Genomic DNA, 25,220 nt, shown 5'->3' on the forward strand with positions numbered 1-25,220 from the left:
ATCTCTCACTGTCGCAAGCAATTTCTGCCTGACTTCTCCCCTCGGCCCTGTGGTAAAAATTTAATGCCCCTCGCCCTCGCCAATTTGTCTTTGTATTTCCTTTTTCTTTTTGCACATTCAGTACACCCATGCTAACTCAGATGATAGACACAAATATCTTAAATCAAGCTGACAGATGAAAATTCAGTTGGGTTCCCACAATGGAAAGATTTTTAGAAAACAATCTCAAACTCTGATGGAATCATCGGATTAAACTATTCAGTGTGACTTGCGATTTTAAAGTGTTTAATGGGTTAGACAGTTGCATATTGATTTCTGTCTAATGTTATTTGCATACACTACCATTCAAAAGTTTGAGGTCTGTAAGATTTATTTATTTATTTTAATTCAGCATGGATCCATTACATTGATGAATAATCATAATAAAGACATTTATACGGATTCCCATTTCAAATAAATGCTGTACTTTTGACCTTTCTATTGATTAAAGAATCCTGACAAAGAAATGTATTACGGTTTCTACAAAAATGTTAAGAAACACAACTGTTTTCAACATTGATAATAATGAGAAATGTTTCTTGAGCACCAGATCAGCATATTAGAATGATTTCTGAAGGATCATGTGATGGCTGATGAAAATTCTGCTTTACTATCACAAAAATAAATTACATTTTAAGATATATTAAAATAGAAGTTATTTTAAATTTTAATATTTCACAGTATATACATATATAAATATAATTTTGTAAAAAAAAAAGATTTTTGAATGGTAATGTATATTAGTGTGGTAGTAATAAGCATAGAAATACATAATGCACACAAATATTGAATAAAACACTCTATTGTAATTGGATTTAACTATTTTTATTAATACTTTTCGGTATTGAATGAATTACACATATTGTGTGATTAGAAATAAGGAGATTTTCTCAACTTGTCCACCGTCTTGAATTTTTTTTTTTTACACCTATCGCAATGCATTGTGGGGCTTCATTCTTTGTGAAAGGTACAGTTTATGGTTTGCCTGTTATAGAAGTAATTATTTTGTCTCTGTATTGGGTACATGCCTATGATGCTGTAAAAAATATGCCAACATACAAGCTCACTGGGTTTCACAACAGCACATTATTTTCTTCCTGTCTCTAATTTCAATAGTAATAGGAAAAAATAACTGTTGATCCTGTATTACTGCAAAATAATAGGCAATTTCAAGGAATTTGTGCTCATTTGTCAAGATTTCCACGCTGCTCCAAGCGGAGTGAGGCAATGCATTGTGCTCGAGTTTATCCATACAAATGCTGACCCTGAGCCTGCTGTTGCTAGGAAACGGACTCCGGGGCCTACACCTGTGTTGCCTCCAGTTTGAGTGGAGAAACGAGCTGGAGTGGTGTACTCACAGTAAAAGGTAAAAAAAAAACATGCACAAGTGCTCCATCATCACTTTATGTGTCCTTATCCTTGACAAACTGTATCGTATCATCTTCAAACTGAGGGAGACGCTTCCATTGCAAGTTTGCTCAGTAGATATATGCGTCCATTTACTAGAGTAGTGCTGACCTGAGATCAGATTTTTCCTGTTCAGTATTGATTTCTGTTATAATGTCCTATAAATCTAGACTAATACGGACACGGCAAGAGTTTTCTGATAGACTCTGCAAACAGAACCATACCTCACAGAATGATAACTTGGATGGCATGCTATATCCTAATCTTATCTTTACAGAGAGTGGCAGCCTCTCTGTAGCCCCGGTTTCAGAGCCATACCAGCTGCCCGGTCCACCCCAGAAGCCCGTCGTAACTGATGTGACCCGTAACAGCGTGACCTGACCTGGCAACCGAACGCACATGAAGGCGGAGCGGCTGTCACCTCTTACATCATTGAGGCTTTCAGGTGAGCTGGCGCACTCTGTAAGCATCTCCATCCTGTTTGTTTTCCTTCCTAGCCAAGATAATATTGTTTCTTGCCAGAGGCTACTACAGGGGTCTATTCTTCATTTTTTATTAATTCACTGTCACTGTCTTAGCGTCGCTGGTCAGCCGTGACAGATGGGGTAATACCACCGCGTGACTGCCCCGTCCCTGACCCCTTTCCCGTGCTCTACTGCTCCTCACAGTCATGCGAGGGCAGCTACATCCTGCGCTTACATCTCACATCCTGCCTCCTACAAGAATCACTCCCCTCAGGCGGCAACCTACTGCCAGAGAGATCTAAATTAATAGTAACTGTATTGGTGTTCTACTATTGAATTTCAGACATGGACTGGAGAACTCTGGCATGTTTAAATGGGGATATAGTTTTATGAACTATTGAATTATTCCATACATTTAGGTTTCTTGTGGCAGTTTAGTAATTTAGCTTTACTTGACTGTTTTACGCCCTCTTATTAAGAGGTTTGCATGTTTGTGCCTGTTATGTAAATGGCCTCTGTTTTGATTGGCTAACCTCTGCATATCGGCATAGCACACAGTGTTGTTCCTTAGGGCAGGCTACGTTTTTGGGCAGTTATGAGCACATGAAAAAAAAAAAATTCACAATTCTGACTTTTTTTCTCAGAATTGCATGATATACACTCGCGTATGTGAGTTATAAAGTCAAAATTGTGAGATATTCTGAGTATATATCTTGCAATTCAGAATTTTCTTTCAGAATTCTGACTTTGCGAGTTATAAAGTCTAAATCATCACAATTTCTTAATTATTTTATTTCAGTGTAGTTTTTATAAATGTGCTTGGTGAACCCGGTTAAGCACAATAAATGGAGCTTCAATGTGTGTGACAGTAATGGCAAAATAATAAACAAGGTGTCGGAATAATTGGAGCAGTGAGATTATTATTAAAAAACGGAGTGTCTATTTACACTAAGTGCAAATAGCCCGTCTTGTTGGCAAAGGCTATTTATACTAACTCCGCCCACTAACGTGTGATTGAGTTAGTCAACACTAAAAAAGACGCTAATTCAGCATCTGTTTCAGTGGCGTAGATGGTAAGACACTTGCTTTTTGACGTGATTGACCCAAGTTTGAGCCCGCCTTTTGCCGAACTTTTCAAATTTCATATTGCATCAGAAAGGCATTTATTTTAAATAAAAATGAAGAAAATAATAAAAAGTTGAAAATAAGAGTATTGGATAGGGTTAGGGTAGGTGTAGGGAGGGCTTTATTGTCCCAATAAGGTGGCATCCATTTAATAATTTGAATTAAAACTATAATTTACACTCAATACGTTATTATTGCGTACTGTTTTATAATGTACTACAATACTGAGGTGCAGATAATTTCCACTATTTGCATTAAGTAGTATAAATAACACAAAATCTTGCTATTTTAACATAGTGTAAATAGAATCCATTGTTATTTGCACTGAGAGCAAATAGCCGCTTGGTAAAATTGAATAGAAATATTTTTAAAAACTATAAATGAAACATAATATAATTAAATTATATATGTGTGTGTGTGTGTTTACGTGCCTGTGTGTGTTTACTTGTTTGCAGTTATTTGACAAAGGCCATTTTTGTATCTTGCACCTACCAGGCTCATCTGGTTTAATTCACTAATGTTTAACACATTTTTTAATTTGATTTTGCTTTTTAAAGACTTGGTAGACATTATTAGATTAATTGTGCATATTTTATTCTCTTGGCAGTTCTAATAGGATACATATATAAAAAATCTTCTGTTTTTACTTTTATACAATGAGTTAAAGAAAATATATGCTTTCAACTTTAAAGTATTCTCTCAGTAAAACATGGGAAACTATTTATATTGTAATGATTTGCTTTGATATTATCAAAAAGCCAGTTATTTAATTGGTAATCTAAAAGAGTCCCTCATACAGGTTTGTTCATAGAAGCATAGCTTGAGAAATATTCTCACTCTAATAGCTGTGGGTCTCAGTATGACATGCTAATGAATTCAAATGTAGTCCACACAGACACTTCTTTAAGCTATTGTAGGATGGCTGAAATGGGGCTACCTCTAATTACAGAACCAAGGTCCTGCAGTCCTTAGAGGGAGGGCAGACAGCAAACGGGCTATTCAGCAACGGAGATGTAGAGAGCCACACACGCACACATTTTCATTCTTTCTCTATTTCATATACACACACTATGTCTCTGTCCTCTCCCTTGCCCCCTGGGTAACAGTTAGCATGGCCCCACATCCTTAAAATTGATTCTTTATAGAGTGCTGTGGGGCTGAAAGGGGTGTTTGCTATAAAATTTCCTTCCCTGAGGTGCTGTGGGACACGGAGTGCTGGGAAAGGGAGGTGGAGCACAAGTGAGGGATGGAAAAGAACTGAGATTGCGGATGAGGAGGATTTAGGATTTTGACACCTCGATACAGGGAAAAAAAAGTTTATGTTGTGGCCCACTTTTGGAATATATGCACGTTTATGCAGGTGTTTATAAGAGCCCAATCACGGTCCTGCTGGAGAAATGGGAATTGTCTGTGCCTCAGCCTTTCCCGGTTTCTTCCATCCCAGCTGATAGCAAAGTGACCTTGGATTTATCGCTCCTATCGGTGGGCTGCTGAAGGAATATTTACGAGGTTCCCAGCATTTATGGCTTGGCCTAATTGTGCAGGTCGGGCTTTTATTGGCTTTGTGTCTGTGGCAGGAGTTGCCACCAGGGAAAAATAAACCTTGAACACACCGCACGTGACCACTGCTCTAAACAAGGATGATGGTTAACCACAGACAAGCGAAGAGGAATATCCTAGAACCTTCTGGCACAGACAGATGTCTGTGCTTAACATTCATTGTTTATTAGATGGGGATGCATGTTGTTATGAATCTTGCCCACCTGTATGCCACATCTAAGTAGCTCTCTTGGTTCTCATTAAGTCGAGTTCATATTCCTGTATGCTTAGGTGTGATCTGGATGTCAATAAAAAGCTGTGTTCTTAAATTGAAACTGAAATGTACCCCTGTACAGATTCAGCCAATGCTTTCAGTTTGTTTAATAAAATCTCAGTTCAGTATCCAAGGTGTTATTTATTTATTACATGCACTGCATTATGACAAGCCTAGTCTGTGCCATAAATAAATCTATCACCGCAGAGATCTTTTTCTAGTCACGCCACGCACTGTCAAGCCAAAGGCTACAAGAATAGCATCACAGAAGAGCTGGGTCATTAAACAGACACATGTAATGACAATCAAAAGAGTGCAGATAAACATCTATGACATTGACTTTGCTGGTAAACCCTCCTCTCTCTAATGCCGTGCAACAGCTTCAGGACAAATGTAGGACAAAACATTCTTGCATTGATGTTTTATTCAGATTGAGCTGTATGAATCTGCTGGTTTTGATTTTGTAGAGCATAAATAAACACTTATGGAATTAATATGTATGTAAATGTGATGAATAATTAATGTAATCTCTATAATCGATCTGTCTATTTTTTTTTTCAGCCAATCAGCAGGCAGTACTTGGCAGACGGTTGCAGATTTTGTGAAGCTGGAGAAGCACACAGTCACTGGACTGTCACCGAATACCATTTACCTGTTCATTGTGCGGGCGGTCAACGCTTATGGCCTGAGTGACCCCAGCCCCATCTCAGAGCCCGTGCGCACACAAGGTCTGTACGCTGGAGACCAATCAATTTTATGAGATCTTTAAAAATGTGTGAACGTGTAATACAAATGATATGTTATATAACTGTTAAGTATACGAACAAATTACATGTGAAGAGCAAAATAACAGTGCCTGTTTTTACAGATTATATATTAATCCGTTCCATTCAATATGGATTGGATCTAATCATGAAAACATATTTTGCACCAAAAGCAGAAGAAAAATATTGTATATCTATTTTTATTTTCTATATTTTTATTTTATTTTAATTAAAATCAACAAAAATGAAGTCAAGTACAACAAAAATACCATGATATATGATCATTTTACAATTTCCAAAATAAATAGGTAATATGTGTGTGTGTGTGTGTGTGTGACCCTGGACCACAAAACCAGTCATAAGGGTCAAATTTTTTAAATTGGGATATACATCATCTGAAAGCTGAGTAAATAAGCTTTCCATTGATGTATGGTTTGTTATGATAGGACAATATTTGGTCGAGATAAAACTATTTAAAATCTGGAATCTGAGGGTGAAAAAAAAAAAAAATTGCTTTTAAAGTTGTCCAAATGAAGTCCTTAGCAATGCATATTACTAATCCAAAATTAAGTTTTGATATATTTACAGTAGGGAATTTACAAAATATCTTTATGGAACATGATCTTTACTTAATATCATAATGATTTTGACATAAAAGGACATAATTTTGACCCATACAATGTATTTTTGGCTATTGCTACAAATATACCTGTGCTACTTATGACTGGTTTTGTGGTCCAGGGTTTCTCTCTCACACACACACATACACACGTTTGTTTCTGTGAATTGTGGGGACTTTCCATAGACTATTTTTTATACTTTTATACTGACCAAACGATATTTTCTATCCCCTAACCCAACCCTAACCCTAAACCTACCCCTTACAGAAACCTGTTTGCATTATTACACTTTCAGATAAACATCATTTACTATTTTTAATAATTTATTTTCCCCATGTCAAAGATTTCAGGTTTTACTATCCTTGTGGGGACATTTGGGGACACACACACACACACACACACACACACACACACACACAGATATATATATATATATATATAGATATAGATATAGATATAGATATAGAGATATATACAGTGCCCTCCATAAGTATTGGAACAGTAATGACAAAATTGCTCTGTTGGCTGTGGAGTCAAGACATTTACAAATATGATTAAAAGATGAATATGAGACAAAACTACAGAATACCACATTTTATTATTGGGTGATTCAACACATAGATGTTTTACCAGCTAATAAGTTCAGCACTTTTAGAGTTTCATCCCTCTATCTGATGTGAGCATAAGTATTGTAGCAGTTGCCTCACAGGTCTTTCTAAGTGATCAGCTGTGTCCTGTTGCATTAATTCTTCAGATATTAAAAGCAGGGAATGTGTCGTATCAGTTATATCCATTACTTCTGCATTCTGAATCTTGCATTCGATGATGACGCACACAAACCAGGATGAAGATGAGGGAGCTGACTTTTGAGAGAAAAGCAAGCAATTTGGATGCTAAAAGAAAAGAGGAAGTCAATTACAGCTCTAGCAAAAACAAAGGGCATGGAGAAATCAAAAGTTTGGAAACCACCAGCAACACCAGCAACCAACAACTACCTGATCGGCTGAGTAAGGAACAGTTGTTGATGACCGACAAATCATAAAAGCTGTGAAAATGAATCCTAAAAGATGTGTCTGTAAAATCACCAACAACTTCCAGAAAGCTGGGGTGATGCTCTGACAATCTACTGTCCTCAGGAGACTTTGACACAGAATTACAGATGCTACACAGCAAGATACAAACCTCTGACCAGCTCCAGAAATAGAAAGGCAAGATTAGAGTTTGCAAAAAAGCACAAAGGTGAGCCAGAAGAGTTTTGGAACTGTGTTTATGGACCGATGGGACAAAGATGAACCTTTATCGAAGTGATGGGAAAGCAAAAATGTGGAGAAAAAAAGGGAACTGCAATGATCCCAAGCATACAGCCTCATCTGTAAAGCATGGTGGAGGTGGTGTCATGGCATGGGCATGTATGGCTGTCCCTGGAACAGACCCTCTCAACTCTACTGATGACTTAATGTATGATGACAGTAGCAGAATTAATTTGGAAGGGTACAAAACCATCTTGCCTACCAATATTCAAGAAAATGCCACCAGATTCATTGGGAAGTGCTTCATATTGCATCAGGACAATGACCCAAAACACCCTGCCAGTTCAGTCAAGGAATTTATAAGGGCAAAGAAATGGAAAGTCTTAGATTGCCCAAGTCAGTCTCCAGATTTAAATCCGATTGAACATGAATTTCACCAGCTGGAGAGGAGAGTAAAGGCAAAAACTCCCCAAAACAAGCAACAATTGGAATTGGCTGCATTAAAGGCTGGGAAAAATATTTCAAAGGATGAGACCAAGAGTCTGGTGATGTCTATCGGTCACAGACTCACTGCTGTGATTGTGCGCAAGGGATCTACAACTAAATAATAGCTTTTAATTTTTTATATCTGCCTTATGTTCAACTGTCCCAATACTTATGCTCACATCAGTGAGTGGGATGAACTCTAAAAGTGCTGTTCTTTCTATTTGGTAAAACGTGTATGTTGAAATGGCTAATAATAAAATGTGACATTCTGTAGTTTTGTCTCATATTCATCATTTAATCATATTTGTAAATGTCTTGACTCCACAGCCAACAGAGCAATTTTGTCTTTACTCTTCCAATACTTTTGGAGGGCACTGTATGTATGTATATATATATATATATATATATATATATATATATATATATATGCTTTTCCATATTACCTTAATTTTACACACAAAATAATGTCACAAAAAGTGAACTTGATTATCTTTAATTAAAATAAAATGCATTATTTTTCTTGTTTTGTTTGTTTTTTGGATAAAATATGACCTATTTTTGACTTCATGATTTTGACCGTTTTCTTGATGCATTCTATATTCGTATAGACACGCAATTTAAAGATGTTAATATTGGATGTTTCTTGTTGTCTTTTGCAGATGTGAGTCCTACAGGTCAAGGTGTGGACCATCGACAGGTGCAGAGGGAGCTGGGAGAGATGGCTGTGCAGCTTCACGAACCAGCGCGGTTGACGGCATCCAGCGTGAAGATCAGCTGGAACGTGAGTGCTGCTAATATCTGCCCTCCAAATCAGCCCCTTGCCGGCCTTATGATTCTCCTGCCAGCTCACCTTATCTCATTTCTCTGTCTCGGTCTCCTCCTTTCCATCTGTCAGGTCGATCGTCAGTCTCAGTACATCCAGGGTTATCGTTTGCTTTATCGTCCTATCGGCGGCTCCTGGTCCCAGCAGGAAGTGAAAGCTGCAACAGAGCGTAGCGCTGTCATCTCTAACCTGCTCAAAGGCACGGAGTACGAGATTAAAATACGACCCTACTTTAACGAGTTCCAGGGCATGGACAGCCGCCCGCTGACGTTTCGTACGCCAGAGGAGGGTGAGATATCTGCAGCTCTTTCAGTTTCCATTTGATGCATTTCAATTTAATTTCGTTCTAATCAATTCAATTCGGGTTCATTCAGCCCAGCCCGACTCAATTCTATTCTGTTTGTACATAATATGAAGATGAATCGCTTCATTCAAGCAAATAAAATTATGGAGAGGGCTAATGTAGATTTACTATTAACACTCACTTTTCAAAATGTAATTTTAATTGAATTCTCTTCCAGTTCCCAGTGCCCCTCCTCGTGCTGTAACCGTGGCAACAGTCAAGCTCAGCAACAGCTCAAGCATCAGTGTATCATGGCAGCCTCCTCCCAGTGAGATGCAAAATGGAGTCATCCAAGAGTATAAGGTATATTTTAGATTGCAAAAGTCAATCAACAAAACAAACTTAGTATAGACCTTTTTCCTGAATAACCGATGAGCGGCGCCATAATGGATTCTAACTTCCGTTTGGGTGCTCTCGTGTTCCGGTCTCCATAGAAATCCATTAAAACGGGGTAAAAAAAAGATGGACTGAATTTAAACTTTTTCAATATAACTACATATAAAAATGTGTGGAGGGTTGCTGTGCTGTTGTTGGCTGCCACAGTAACGGCAGTAAGCTAAGGAATTGATTTAAAGTACTTGTTTTGCGTATCAGAAAATCTGTCTTGTCAGGCACTGTATATATGGCTTACAGCGCTTAAGTTAAAATACTGAGTGTGAAATAATATATGTTAAAATAATGTTTGCTCTTATCATTCTGTGTACAAAATCCCATGAACTTCACCCCGATCGGGAGCTGTATGTGCACTCATCTGTTTTCAGTGCAGCTAGCCTCGCGTCGTTTCATGTCATCTTCCCACTCATTGAACTATGACTGTTCCTTTACTGCAAAAAGACGGTCACTGCGACACTGTAACGTGATGAAACAATGGCGCCACATGATTTTTTTAAAATGACTTTCATAGGTTTCACATTATATTATCGGTTCTGAAAATATGTAAATGTGACTAGAAACCGGAAATGTAAAGCACCGTTCTAATCGGGGGAGACTTCCGCGTTCAGAAAAAGGTCTATATCCCAACCAGACACATTGGAAAAAGTAACTTGTGAAAGTAAAAATGCTGCATGATATGTCATAATACAGTCAGCAGATTATTTGATTTGATTATTATTAATTTAATATTTATTCTAGCTCTATCTTTAATTTTCGTTGATTTGTTTAATTTGTTTTTTTTTATTTTAAAGTCCTCAACATTTTTACATCAAATGTAAATTCATGTCCCACTCACATTTTCTTGGTTAAATAAACATTACTTACACTATCAGAAAAAAAAAAAAATACATGTATTTACATGTATATATTTATAATCATATAATTTATATTATATATAAATATTGAATATAAAACCTTAACATATTTTTCTTAAATATATGCATGCATGTGTATTTATATATAAATAATAAATATACACAGTACACACATACAGGTGCATCTCAATAGATTAGTCGTGGAAAAGTTCATTTATTTCAGTAATTCAACTCAAATTGTGAAACTCGTGTATTAAATAAATTCAATGCACACAGACTGAAGTAGTTTAAGTCTTTGGTTCTTTTAATTGTGATGATTTTGGCTCACATTTAACAAAAACCCACGAATTCACTACCTCAACAAATTAGACTATGGTGACATGCCAATCAGCTAATCAACTCAAAACACCTGCAAAGGTTTCCTGAGCCTCCAAAATGGTCTCTCAGTTTGGTTCACTAGGCTACACAATCAGGGGGAAGACTGCTGATCTGACAGTTGTCCAGAAGACAATCATTGACACCCTTCACAAGGAGGGTAAGCCACAAACATTCATTGCCAAAGAAGCTGGCTGTTCACAGAGTGCTGTATCCAAGCATGTTAACAGAAAGTTGAGTGGAAGGAAAAAGTGTGGAAGAAAAAGATGCACAACCAACCGAGAGAACCGCAGCCTTATGAGGATTGTCAAGCAAAATCCATTCAAGAATTTCACAAGGAATGAACTGAGGCTGGGGTCAAGGCATCAAGAGCCACCACACACAGACATGTCAAGAAATATGGCTTCAGTTGTCTTATTCCTCTTGTTAAGCCACTCCTGATCCACAGACAGCATCAGAGGCGTCTTACCTGAGCTAAGGAGAAGAAGAACTGGACTGTTGCCCGGTGGTCCAAAGTCCTCTTTTCAGATGAGAGCAAGTTTTGTATTTCATTTGGAAACCAAGGTCCTAGAGTCTGGAGGAAGGGTGGAGAAGCTCATAGCCCAAGTGTTAAGTTTCCACAGTCTGTGATGATTTGGGGTGCAATGTCATCTGCTGGTGTTGGTCCATTGTGTTTTTTGCTGATTTCATTTTCCAGCAGGATTTAGCACCTGCCCACACTGCCAAAAGTTGGTTAAATGACCATGGTGTTGGTGTGCTTGACTGGCCAGCAAACTCACCAGACCTGAACCTCATAGAGAATCTATGTGGTATTGTCAAGAGGAAAATGAGAAACAAGAGACCAAAAAATGCAGATGAGCTGAAGGCCACTTTCAAAGAAACCTGGGCTTCCGTACCACCTCAGCAGTGCCACAAACTGATCACCTCCATGCCACGCCGAATTGAGGCAGTAATTAAAGTAAAAGGAGCCCCTACCAAGTATTGAGTACATATACAGTAAATTAACATACTTTCCAGAAGGCCAACAATTCACTAAAAATGTTTTTTTTTATTGGTCTTATGAAGTATTCTAATTTGTTGAGATAGTGAATTGGTGGGTTTTTGTTAAATGTGAGCCTAAATCATCACAATTAAAAGAACCAAAGACTTAAACTACTTCAGTCTGTGTGCATTGAATTTATTTAATACACAAGTTTCACAATTTGAGTTGAATTACTGAAATAAATGAACTTTTCCACGACATTCTAATTTATTGAGATGCACCTGTATATTATGTAAACAAAAACCTTTATTTTGTATGCGATTTATCATTTGACAACACTAATTTTTACATTAATATTGTAATCAATATTCTTATATAAAAGTGTGAATCATCAAGTTTGTAATGTACTGTTTTTAAGCATTTTTAATTTATTCCAAAACACTAACTCAAGGCAGCAACAATTTAAACAATATATTTTATTTGAGAACTTATTTTCAGCTATTCTTTTTAATAGATAACTTTTAACTACTTTAGCTTTTTTCGGATCATCGGTCATCAAAGCTTGGTAAATATTGTCACACGGAGATTGACCTTAAATTTCATCAAGCTGATTACACACTAAAAACACCCACAGATCATGTTTTCATGCCATTTCAAGTCCTATTTTGATGTAACAAAGTAGTTATATCTAAGTGTGTGAGTTGTTTACTTGCTTTTTTAATTAGCCTTCCCAGTAGCTATGTTTCCCTCCACCTATTTTTATGCGCATTTTGGGATATCGCATAAAAAACGCTGGATGGAAACGCCAAGATGTGCATAAATAAAAAAAATATGCATAAAAAACTTATGTGCTCAACTAAGTTGAATAAATTTCATATCCTGTAAGAAAACATGCGCATAAACTGACGGAAACACTTTTACTGAATAAATTCCTTAATGTGCATCAAAAAAGATGCAACTTTGCAATGGGACAGCATAAAACTGCACCAACCAATGGACCGATCTTATTGCACAGCATCTGAAATGCTAGTTTTGTCAATCTAAAATGCTTGAGCAAAGTCTTGTCAAAGTGCTTTGTTATAATTAACTCCCAAAACTGTGTTCCCAAACAGCAGGCTCAGAAAATAAGATAACATGACTGCATTTCCTCTGTGCGCTCTGAAGCTCGTAATTTATTGTATACTAAAATGATTAGTGCCTTCTCCTACTGCAGCAAATTTAATTTTTCTTCATGATATTTAGCAAAAGTACATCAGGAAGTGACAATTTTGATCTCTTCAACTCACTGGATGGAAACGGTGCTTTCAGTATTCCAATTTTGCACACAAGTTTAATTTGTAACTTTGGATGGAAACAGCTACTAATGCCATTATATTGTTCATTCAGACTGATTCACAAATGTGGAATGCGCACAAACTCAAGAGGCGGGATTTATAGCATGAACCAATCACATCTGAACATAACCAGTCATATCCAGTCATATCGCGATGGAGGCATTGTTTCCTCTCATATAACTTGCCTTCATTAATTCTCAATTACCACCACCAAACTCACTGCACACTAGAGGGGGTCTGTTAAAACTCAATGGGCTCAGGGGAGGCCAGAAAGATATGGATTCCCACTTGAACTTTTCCTGCTAGTGTCTTTCTTGGTGTCTTCTGCAGATGTGTGTCTTACAGGTCAAGGACCAAGTTAGGACACTTAAGTATTTTTAAGTTCAGATCTAAGTGTTATCTCTTTTCAGGTTTGGTGTCTGGGTAACGACTCTCAGACGCGCTACCACATCAATCAGACAGTGGATGGAAGCGTGCTGACAACTTTATTAAAGGGGCTTCTACCGGGCGTGTTGTACCAGGTGGAGGTGGCGGCAGTGACGAGCGCAGGAGTGGGCGCACACAGCCAGCCCGTATCTGTGCTTATCAGTGAGTGCTCGCCGTGACTATTAAAAACTGAAAGAATTAAAGAGTAGAGTGATGGGCTTGAGGAATTGAAGTACAAAAAAATTTTGTAAATTCTCTTTGATTGCTTATTAAAGTCCCGCTATGAGACTAAATTGCTTAATTCTTTCCAATAAGCTGAGTCCTATTAAGACATTCTGTCTGAGTAACACTTTGATCTGTCTTTGCTCTCTTTTCTTTCTCTCTCTCCTTTTCAGAATTGCCTGCAGAGCAGCCTACAGTCACAGGTGGAGGCAGCGAATCTGACGAGAATGTAAGTCTGGCTGAGCAGATCACAGACGTAGTGAAGCAGCCTGCCTTCATCGCAGGCATTGGCGGGGCATGCTGGGTAATCCTTATGGGATTCAGCGTGTGGATCTACTGCAGACGGAAAAAGAGAAAAGAGCTCAGCCATTACACAGCATCATTTGCATACACACCTGCGGGTATGCATGCACATATCACACCAAATGACATTAAATAATGATTTAGCAATGTTATTTTAATATTTATATACTATCAGCCTTTAGATCAGTTGCATTATATATGTTTTCTTTTATCTCTCTACAGTTGGTTTTCCACATGGAGAAAGTTCTGGACTTAATGGAAGGTAAATGGCACTTTTAGCTTCTTAATGCATCAATTCAGTGTAAATACAGTGACTTTAGTTCGTTCTATACTGCTATTTTTGGATATGTCTGGATATTTAGGCCTGGTATGCTGGGTGCTAACATGGGAAATTACCCGTGGCTGGCTGATTCTTGGCCAACTACCAATCTTGTGCACAACGGGAAAGACTCAGTGAACTGCTGTACATCTAAACATGACACCCCGGAGAGATACTATAATGGTAGGACTCACTTTTATAGAACAACACCACTGGCTGTACTGTTAAATTAATTTAACACTAAGTTTCCACAGCACAGTCTCTCATTAATTAAACCCTAATTAATTTACGATCGCTTCCTCAGAGGCGGGAATCTCTAATTACCTCAACCAAAACGAGAAGTACAGCACAGACTCCAACGAAGGCCCCATCTACAGCACCATCGATCCCACCAGCGAGGACCTGCGCAGTTTCTCTGCTCAGTTCTCTCAACATACCACTCCCTATGCCAGCACTCCCATCATGCCGTTCACCAACCAGGCGCCCTGCAGTCCTGAACAAGATGGCAGCCACTGGATGACTCAGCCTGGAACCTCCAATGCTCAGTATGCCCAGCCAGACCGCTCCAAGACTGATAACGGTATCTTTCCAGTCTTATCTGTTCCCTTCAGTGCTAATATGAATGCTGTGCTTGGCTGTGTTACTTTAGTATTTTTTATATACTATTATAGTGCTTTGATTTTTACATTTATATTTTTTAATTTATATTTTCAGTAATTTTAGTACTTAAACTTATTTCAGTTAACTGCCATGGCAGCATTTCTAATTTTTATTTAAATTTTATTTCAGGTTTATTTCAATTTCCGGAAAAAAAAAAATTAAATTAAATTTTTATCGTAGTTAACTATAACAATGCTTTATAAAGGTGTTTTTGTTATTCACAAAATTGCTTCCTTTTCTACAGTAAAACAACCAAAGCAGAAGTTAATGGGGAAGCCAGTGAAAACGCCATCTCTTAACTGGATGGATGCGTTGCCGCCACCACCTCTCTCTGGAGATCTGGACGAGTGTGAAGAGGAAGATGATAATGAACTAATCCAGGACATGGGGTAATGTTCACTGGAAGGCTATAGATTTAGCTCAGTGCTGTGCCAGCGGACCAGCCTGAAAAATAATGTTAGCATTATTTAAACTAAAAAGCCACAATTTTGATACTGATAGTGATTTGACATGCTATTTTATCTTGAGAAAAATTCAGTTAAATAGGTCAGTTAATAGCTTCCCAGACTTTGGCAGACAAAACAAATTTCAAGTCTCTTCGCAAGTTCACAAACACAATTTCAGCAATTCATTTTAGTTTTTAACTTCAATTCCATGTCTACATCTTTTACCAATTTGCAGTATGCTGGCTAGCTGGGAACATGGCCTTACTTAGCCTTCTGGACAAGGTTTTGCTGATTGTTCCAGGAACAGTCTCAGAATTCTCAGGGCCAGAGCGGTTTGATTGCTGTTGACAAGGCTGTATATAGAGGCTAACAAAGTTAGCGACATTCTACCCTTGAATCTGGCCTGTTTCCTCATGACGGCCTGACTGAATTATGTTTTCTTTTCCTGGTCTGTATCACATTAGTTTCTTGTTAAAGAAGCGTGCGGTCAGCAGTAGCCGCAGAATGCCCCGGCCGCGGGCGCTGACGGGTAGAGACGTTCTTATTGCTTTCTGCCGCCACTTCAGCCCAATGGCTGCCCATGAGGGGTACAAACAAGGGCGAGTCACATAAGCTGCAGTGGTTAACCAGCCCTGACTCACAGTGGAGATCCATGAATCCGATAACCTTGACATAGCCTCCTGCAGTAACCGCATTAGCCAGTGATGGGTACAACCCTTCTCAACTTCCTTCCTCCGAGCATTAGAAGTCGTTCAGGGGACAAGCACGCAATGCAACACTCACAGCCAGACTGGATTTTCATGACTAGTCCTCAAAAGTGTGATGAGCTAATGAATCATAAGGTTAACCTTTCTGGCAGCCCGAAGGCAAGAGCATCAGCTCTGTTACTGCAATTTGACTATAATTTTAATAACTCACCCTTCAACTCAGCGAGGCCGAAGAACTCCTCAAAAATATCGAGCAGCCACATAAACCAAGAGCGTGCCGTGTGTAGGTGTCATTCATCTCAGCGGTTTGCCCTTAAAGTGCCCAAGGCATAACATTGAGACAGTGTCACTCAAAATGCCACTGCATTTAACTTCTTTTCCATTGCTCTTGCATGGATTGGTCCCGCGAGAGCTAAAAGATCACGCATATTGTTATCTGGAGGCCAGGCTGTCTCTTTTGACACAACAGCAGTAGGAATCGATATACCACTGGTTGCATTGACCTGGTGATTACTGCAGCAGGCAATCATAATGAGTGTGCCGTGATTGATTTAGCACAGAGGTGCTGGAGTTACTTAACCCTCTGCTAAAAATGAGGGAACTTAGTTATAGAGCAGAAATAAAGTCACTCTAAGTGAGAAGGGCAAGCAAGTGATAAGAAAAGTTGATGTTACAGTACAGTATATTAATAATAATCGATATAATGGTGGCGGGTAGAATATGTGCTCTGGCAAATTTGATGTGTTTTCAGTATGTTTATTATTATTAAGAAAGATTCTAAAGTTACGGAACTGTAAATAATATTGAAACATTTCTTCTCACTCAGGTCCGATGAGGAAGAGTGGTGTCCTCCTCTCCCGGATAGGACTTACCTCATAGACGGCGTGATGGAAGATGGTCCCGCTCCTCCTCCTAGAGGAGAGGCTTCTTCCCCCACCACATCCTACAGCCACCAGTCCACCGCAACCTTAACCCCATCTCCCAGAGATGATGGCCACTGCCACGATATACCACGCTTGCACCAGCTCGAACAGCCACAGATAGCACGGTGAGACACTTAAACCTTCAAATAATATTTCAAGAATTATTTTGTGCATTAGGGTTTTTTTGTCAGGTCAGCATTTCAGTTTATTACTCTTTTATTTTCAGCTTTTTTTGACAGTTTTAGTTGGGCATTTGTCAACACGATTTGCTTGTTCTAAACTAAATTTGATAAGATGCAGCATAAACGACATTTGCTTTGTTCTCGAGGCAACGTTCGCTTTAAAATACTTAATAGAAGCAATCCTTCATCTTTCAGGAAACTGCTCTCCTGCATTTTAGTTCTCTGCATTAATAGAATAGATTATTTGATTTCATTCTCTTAGGAGAATTTTTACGGTGCTGTTATTTGTTCCTGCAGGAGAAAACTTGTTTTATGAATAATTTATTCCTCTGCAGGTCCATATTTGTATATTTTCACGGCACAGAGCAAATTGTGAGACTCTCATTAAGCTTCCTGCTAGACTGCAGTTGTGCCAAGTTTAGAAAGATCATTTACTTTTACAAAGTGCTGATCTTGGCCTGCTATGTTTTCAATTTAATATGAGTTCATATAATAGTATAATAATAGTCTTATTGGCTGCAGATCTGGGTTAAAACAGAGAGATCCATTGAATGGGGTATATTTCAGTTACTGCATATCTAGCAAATTTCATGCTGTCGTATTTTGTTCTAATTGACCAAACATTTTTTTGTGGACAGCCGGTTGCCATGTGGACCAGTGCCTGTGCCGCGAGCACCAAGCCCCCCTCTGACCCAGTCCAACCCAAACCTGTCGGCCAATCAGGAGTGCCCTGACAACACTGTGGCACACCGCTCAGCACACAAACGGGATCTGAGCCAAGGAGCTACCCAAAGTGTAGAGAACATCTGCAACACCACACCAGGTGTGTTTCTGTTTTCCATATAAACTTGCCACAGAAGTTTTGCTGCTCAAGTAAAATATAACTTTCATGATCAGAGCAATATATAATTAGATATTTTCTACCTAAAGTAACTTTTAGAATTGCTACAATTGTTTTAGCTGCTTCATTGTTGTGTCTCATGCTCCCTTTCAGGCCGAGCGAGGCCCTCTGCAGACCACACACCACCTGGGCAGAAGTCCAAGGTGAAGAAGAAAACCTCCAAGAGCGGTCAATACCGAAGAGATATACTGCAAGGCGGTGAGTTACTGACCAGGCCTTTTCCAGAATGAAGTTAGTTAATCATTTATCCTGCTCCTGCATACTTAACATGCTGGTCACATCTCTGCAGATCTGCCCCCTCCACCAGAACCGCCTCCTGAAGATGAGGTCGACTGTGCTCAAGTAGGGGGATTCGAATGTGGGCAGACGTCCCTCGAGAGAGTGGGCAGCTCCCATTCCTCCATGGAGAGGAGAGAACAGAGCACACCCAATCGGAAAAACTCTTCTCATAGACGGATAGATGGTTAGAAAACACCTGACAGTCTAAATTTAAATGCTGTTCTAATATTATAATTTTTTGTATCTTAAAGGCACAATTTTATATATGTATGTATGTATATGTATGTGTATATATATATATATATATATATATGTATGTGTATGTATATATATATATGTGTGTGTGTATGTATATATGTATGTATGTATGTATGTATATGTATGCATGTATATATATGCATGTATGTATATATATGTATATGTGTGTATATATATGTATATGTATATATATATATATATATATATATATTATTATTATTATTATTTTTTTTTTTATGTATACGTGTATATGTAGGATTTAATAGACTGGCTTTTTATTTTAAAGTTAATGAAAGTTATATTGTATCAATACACTTTTGAACCCTAACATTATGGTTTTGTTTATGTGTCTCACAGCAGAGGACGATTTAATTCCTTACAACAAGCCCAACTTCCTGTCTCGGGGTCAGATGTCCAGCAATTGCTCCACAACAGGAAGTTCATCATCACGGGGGTCAACAGGATCACGGGGGCATGGAACGGGCAGGAAGAGAAATGATGTAAGACCAAGTAACTTTCCTCATACTGTAGAAAATCATTTTCTTAACCAGTGTTTTTGTCTTTTTATCCACTAAAATTATCTTATAATCCTTAAAACAAGAGTAATATATACTATTAAATATGCATGTAAATGACTTACTGTACTTAATTTATACAAAATGCTTATTTATAAAACAATGACATGCTATATTAAGACTTGTTTTCTAAGGATATATTTGAATTTATTTATTATATGCTTATTTAATCAAATTGTTCAGCTTTCTGTTTTATACTTGAAACAACAAAACGTCTTATCTTACACAATTTTGCTTCTAACGTAAAGGATGTTTAGATATTTTTACAGTAATTCAAGACAAAAAAATAAATAAAAATACTGATTAAGACAGTGGTTTTAAGTGTATGCTTTCAAGATTAATCCTCATCCTCCCGAATCCTAACCCTAATCCTAAATCTCAAACATTAGCCAAGCTTAGTCAAACACAGCCTCGCAAACATGTGCGTTAGTTTATCTTTTTTTAACACTCATTCGTTGGTGAGACAGAAAGAATTGACTAAGTGTGGATGAGTCTAGACTGACAGAGTCCATCTGGCTGTTCAGCACATAGTGTAAGTGTTCTAGAGGCACTTTTAGCCAGCAATCAGACACTTCCTCTGAAGCACATTCCCCACTGCATGGAGAACTTAAAACAGAAGAGATGCTACAACAGAATGATCTGTCTGTAAAGTGATTTTTCTCATATCAAACACTTGCACGATTATTTATATCCAAGTTATAGAGCTCTCAAATACAAAAGTAGACACACTTAGAAAATGTTGTCATATTCTTCCTTACTAAATCTGCTGTATTCACCAAAGAGTTCCAGCTCTAAATGCCTGTAAAAAATAAGCAATGATCTTTGATTATTACACTGTTTATACATATAGATAGATAGATAGACAGACAACTAGTTCAGTCAAACTAGTTGCATGGGCAAAAGGGACTATAACGCATATATATATATATATATATATATATATATATAAATAATTTATTTATTATTATTATTTTTTTTTCCCAATAGACATGAATAGTTGTGTGATGGGAACTGGGTTATGCACATCTAAGGTCACTCCATATGGGCTGAAGAGTCTCTTCAGATGTGTGACCCCCTCTCAGGTTACCCCCTCTGGAACATAAAAGACAGGCCACATAAAAGAGTGCTATACGTTCCCCGGGGAGAGAGTTTCGGGTTACCCCGTCCTGTTACGGTGGTTAGCGATATCTTTCCAGTCGGACAGAGAGCGTGAATAGGTGCTTGACGGAGAGAGGGGAGAAGGGGTCTGCCCCTAAGATCGCCTTTATTCTGCGTCCTCAGATCTTGTCACGTCACATGATGGACAATCCCTGCTGCATTAAGTCATCTATAGACATACCAAACCAAAAAGGCTTTCTTTTGTCCTGAGCGAGACTGCAATTATGGGCTGAATAGACCAGCTAAGCTGGTTGACCAGTTTAAATGACCAGTTAAAACCATTAGTTACCAATGTAGGGTATATTTTGGCCACATTTCGAGTGGTAAAGCTGCTATAATGACCAGCATTTCCATATAAAATCTATATGGTCCAAACTGGTCTAAGCTGCTTTCAAATGCCAGTATTTGCATCAAACGTATTATTCTGTCAGCTTTAAATAAAAGTTTATCTTTTCTAATTCAAATTTTTCTCCTTTGCTTCTCTTCCAGGAGATGAGATAAGGGAAGGCTGTGAGACGCAGGAAGTTTGACTTAGACATCCCTCTGTTTTCATTCGGAAGCTGAAGAGAAGAACCGAAGAGAAGTGGACGAGTGTATAGATTTCAGAGTGTGAATCTGGGACTTTTGATTACGTTATCAATTATTGTTATTATTGTTATTTATGACCTTCATGGGGGCATTTTTCATCACGCTGTCACTGTAAATAATCATCCGTTGAAGCTTTTTACATGGGGTCCAGATGCCAGGAAAGAAGAGTATATTGTATTTATACATGAAAGAAGAAATGAAATCATGTTAAAAGCTCCGATATTATAGATAAGTTAATGTCTGAATGTGCCAACCTCTTGTAGAAATGTATACAGCAGCATTTCAAAGCATAATAATATTGCACTCTCGTTGTGTTGGAGAACAACAACAACAAAAAAAAAAAAGAAAAAATAGAAAGCACAATGTGTGTTGTTTGACCAGCCAGCTAGACAGCCAGCCTCACGACCTAACTGAGCCGAGGACGCTTCTGTCTGTCCGTCTCGTCTCCGTCTGTGGATCCCCGTCATTGCGGTCACAAGAGAATGTGGTCTTTTTTTCCCCCTCTTTCTTTTCAAAGCCAAGAGAGTTTGTCATTTGACGACTGTTGTGAACGATTGTACTTGTCTTTTTTTAAGGAGTGTTTGGAGATCGTGAGGAAATGTATTTCATTCAAAAAACCAAAATTATGTTCCTTTGACTAACTTTTTGGTAGTCCTTGTTGTTTTGTATAAATAAAATACATTTGCTGAGCTATATGGGTTTGCCCTAGTATGAATCTGTGTGCATGTGTGTGTATTTGACTAACTTTGTCTTTTATTGTAATGCATGTAGGCTATAGTTTTTATTGATTTTATTTACATCAAGTTAAACTAAATGAAAAACAAACAAAAAATCAGATTTATTTGTTTTTGTTTTATTTCATACATTTTATCGACAACTTTATTTAATAGTATTTTTAATATAATTCATATAATTGATGGTATATGAGTGTTTTTGAATGTTTGTTTGAAAGTTATTTAGTTTATTCAGAAATCAGGCCTCGAGTTTTCAACAACAAAGACGAGGCGGGACTATTCCGTGACCGTTAATCTTCGGTTTCTACGGTAACACCAGGCGCGCACGCGGCCGCTTCCACCTGGCTGAACCACCACTGAGGGGCATGAAATTACCTCTTCCAGGGCAACACTGGATGCTGAGGAGGAGAAAGGGGGGCGAAGGCGGAGTGGGGAAGAGGATTGAAGAAAAAACAAGTGTGGAGAAAGGGACAGGGAGTTAGATAAAGCAAGTAGAGGGTAAAGAATGAAAGAAGAAAAACAAAAACTCCCACCTGAGACTCGCTAGCCTGCGGTAAGAAAAACAGAAGGAAAAAACAGGACGACATAAAAAGAAGTGTGTACTTATATAGACAATGAGTGAAAAAGGATAATATAAAAATAAAAAACGGTCTTTACTTTACCTCCGGTACTCTTCCATCCATAATGTTTGGTCCTGGCAAGGAAAGAGAATCCCGGATGTTCCGATTCATTAACGATTATATTCATTTTAAGGAATAAACATTAGAAATATAACTGTGGTAAACAGCAAATATCTAGTAATATATTTAGTACTGCTACTTAAAATGCGCTGTCAAAACGGAGAATGTGTATATTTGACTAACAGGTTGTGATTTAAATATCACGGTTAGTAAAGTTGTGTTTGATTAACTAAAAAGAGCCGACTCATTTGAGTCATTCGTTCGAGATTCGGACTTTACCCGATACGTTATTTAGTTTTGATCCACTATTGTTAAACCGACTCTTTAGAATCCGTTATTATTATTCTGGCGTCCAACTACGCTTATTGCGCGTATTGTGTTTGATTCACTAATACCGAACTAATTAATTTACTCGGGAATCATATACACTGATTGCGCTGTATGTATTTGATTCACTACAAAGAACCGGCTCACAAGAGTCATTCGTTCTGTATTTGAACCACAGTACATTCATGTTCCATGTTCCGCAGCTGTTGGAGCAAGTAGGAACTAAACACCCCTTTTTAACAAGGCTGTTGATCCAATAACATACTCCATTCTGGTCACTTATAATCATGTAGGTACTCATTTGTGCTATTACATTTTCAAAGCCTCATAAACAATTGGATTTAAGTTTCGAGTAGCCAGTCAAAGGTTCTTCTCATGATTTTCACTTTCAGTATGAATCAATTCTAGAGGTGGATCACACGGAAGACGCAATTTCTTGAGAGAGGTAGAGGGATCATCTGAGCTTTCACCTTTGAAGGTCTCCTTAGAATTCAGACCAAGTAGTCAAGACACGCACTCCTCCTTAAGTGGAGACCCACTACCCATAAATCACTAGCTCATTCATTAGCTTTGTGTCAGTGGAGACACGCCCAGGAGGGCCAGAGGGGAGCAAAGCGCAGTCAAAAATACCATTCTCCCATTTCCATGTTAATTACAGAACCCCGAGATGGATGCCTTCAACTTCATTGTTCATTTAATGTATGCAAAGCACATGCAATTGCCACATTAAAACCAAGAGGACAATGTTCAAACAAGCTAGTAAAACAGCGGCTTTGGCATTTGGCTTTGAAATCAATGTCAAGATGTTTTACGACGAACACCGGGTTAAAACGGCTGAATGCTCTTTAGAGATGAGAAAAGAACGATATTAGCGTTTCGAGCCGCACAGCTGCCAGGCTGTTAGCTAGGTACGAGGACTCATTTATGTGGCAAGTGAGCAATGTTTGCGCCTCCGAGATAAACCGAACCATCAGCCCGTGAGAGGTTCTTGAATACGCAGTCAACTGTTTGGTGTAATCTCTGCAATTCTTGACCAATTGCACATAAATGCTTTTTCTTTTCTCTCCGCAGCTCCAGTTGAACTGGTGTGGATTTGTGTACCCTGCCTGTGGAGCGTAGGCTTTAGGGAACAGAAGGACCCTTGAGTTTAATCTTTCTCAGGGCAGATCTGGGTCAGTGAAGGCCAACAGAAGGCTGGATCCCATGGGGTCTGTGCAAAACACTCTGCCATTTCTCATCTCCACACACACCCGTCTCTGAACCTCTGACTGGGCACGGGACCCCGGGTAAGCCCACTCAACTGGATGGTGCGTCACACAGGGGCTTTAATTTTCATTTAGTGTGTTGACGGATGCAGTCGAGAGAGATGATGACTCAGGTGTTGGACATTAATGTCAATTTGGCTGATAATTTAGAGCCGCAATGCATTAGCTTGGAAATCTGTCCCATGTGCTAACTATTCCTGGAAACATTTAGGGCTGACAGAATTTAGAAATGGTCTGACAGAAATTTGGAAACAATGACATTTGGTTTTAAATTTCCCTGGCATATGAATTTTAAGTGTTACTTGCTGAAGTCATTATTATTGCTATCACTTATACTTAAGGTTAGACATTTGAACAGACCCCGAACATTAAGTATTGAACTTTGGTGCAGTAGCATTTTTTGGTACTGAATGATACCTCTAATTATGCAGATTGTTGAGCAGATGTGTGGTATTACTTTTTGAAATGATCATACTTGTAATTTTTATAGAAGCCTTTTTCCACCTTACAAAATAGTAATAATAGTAATAATAATAGGACATTTTTGCATCTTACAATCTCTATTTAAAGATCTATCCTTTTTCTCATAACTGCAGTTTTTAAATATCTAACAATTGTGACTTTTTCTATCTCACAATTGAAACTTTATTTCTCAGTTAACGGTCACAATTGTGCCCAAAATTTTTAGCATTTGCAACTTTATATCCTAATACCAACTTTTTCTCAGTTTCATTTCTCTCAATTCTGACTTTCTCATATTTGCAGTTTTATGTCTCACAGTTGCAATTTTATATTTCATAGACTATTTCTCAAGTTTGTTAATATTTATTGTATTTGAAAATATATTTATTTATATGCCACAACAGCAACTTTATTTCTCATATTTGCGACTTTATATCTAACAGTTGTGACTTCATTTCCTCTATTTGTGGCTTTACATCATAATTGCAACTATTTCTCAAAATTGCAACTTTATTTCTTATAATTGCAATTTTATATCGCACAATTGCAACTTTATGTCTCATAATTTGGACTTTGTCATGTTTATTACCACTCTATTTCTCACAATTTTGACTAATTCTTGTATTTGCAGCATTATTTCTCATAATTGCAAGTTCACAGCTGTGACTTTATTTTTACCTTGTGGATTGAGGTAAAAAAATGCAAACTTTTTGTTGAATATTTCATATTCATT

General features: G+C 38.0%; 2 protein-coding genes across 2 annotated transcripts in view; both read left to right on the forward strand.

Moving 5' to 3' along the window:
• The window catches only part of robo3 (roundabout, axon guidance receptor, homolog 3 (Drosophila)), an 80,583-nt gene extending 58,871 nt beyond the window's left edge, over positions 1–21,712 (forward strand). The window contains 19 exon segments of the mRNA XM_058790041.1: positions 1,324–1,405; positions 1,724–1,822; positions 1,825–1,891; positions 5,410–5,576; positions 8,628–8,749; positions 8,864–9,080; positions 9,313–9,437; positions 13,483–13,660; positions 13,894–14,121; positions 14,246–14,285; positions 14,386–14,525; positions 14,647–14,922; positions 15,247–15,391; positions 16,982–17,203; positions 17,899–18,083; positions 18,255–18,359; positions 18,451–18,624; positions 19,056–19,198; positions 20,921–21,712. Of these exon segments, the coding sequence (XP_058646024.1) occupies positions 1,324–1,405; positions 1,724–1,822; positions 1,825–1,891; positions 5,410–5,576; positions 8,628–8,749; positions 8,864–9,080; positions 9,313–9,437; positions 13,483–13,660; positions 13,894–14,121; positions 14,246–14,285; positions 14,386–14,525; positions 14,647–14,922; positions 15,247–15,391; positions 16,982–17,203; positions 17,899–18,083; positions 18,255–18,359; positions 18,451–18,624; positions 19,056–19,198; positions 20,921–20,932 (2,727 nt within the window). The 3' untranslated portion in view covers positions 20,933–21,712.
• A 549-nt stretch (positions 21,713–22,261) lies between these two features.
• pknox2 (pbx/knotted 1 homeobox 2) overlaps positions 22,262–25,220 on the forward strand; it is a 112,391-nt gene continuing 109,432 nt past the window's right edge. Inside the window, exons 1-2 of the mRNA XM_058790229.1 lie at positions 22,262–22,306; positions 23,832–24,046. The gene's annotated coding sequence lies outside the window, so the exon portion shown is untranslated. The remainder of the gene's footprint in view (positions 22,307–23,831; positions 24,047–25,220) is intronic.

The sequence above is a fragment of the Onychostoma macrolepis genome, chromosome 10 (assembly GCF_012432095.1).
Source record: "Onychostoma macrolepis isolate SWU-2019 chromosome 10, ASM1243209v1, whole genome shotgun sequence".
In the NCBI taxonomy this organism is placed as follows: domain Eukaryota; kingdom Metazoa; phylum Chordata; class Actinopteri; order Cypriniformes; family Cyprinidae; genus Onychostoma; species Onychostoma macrolepis.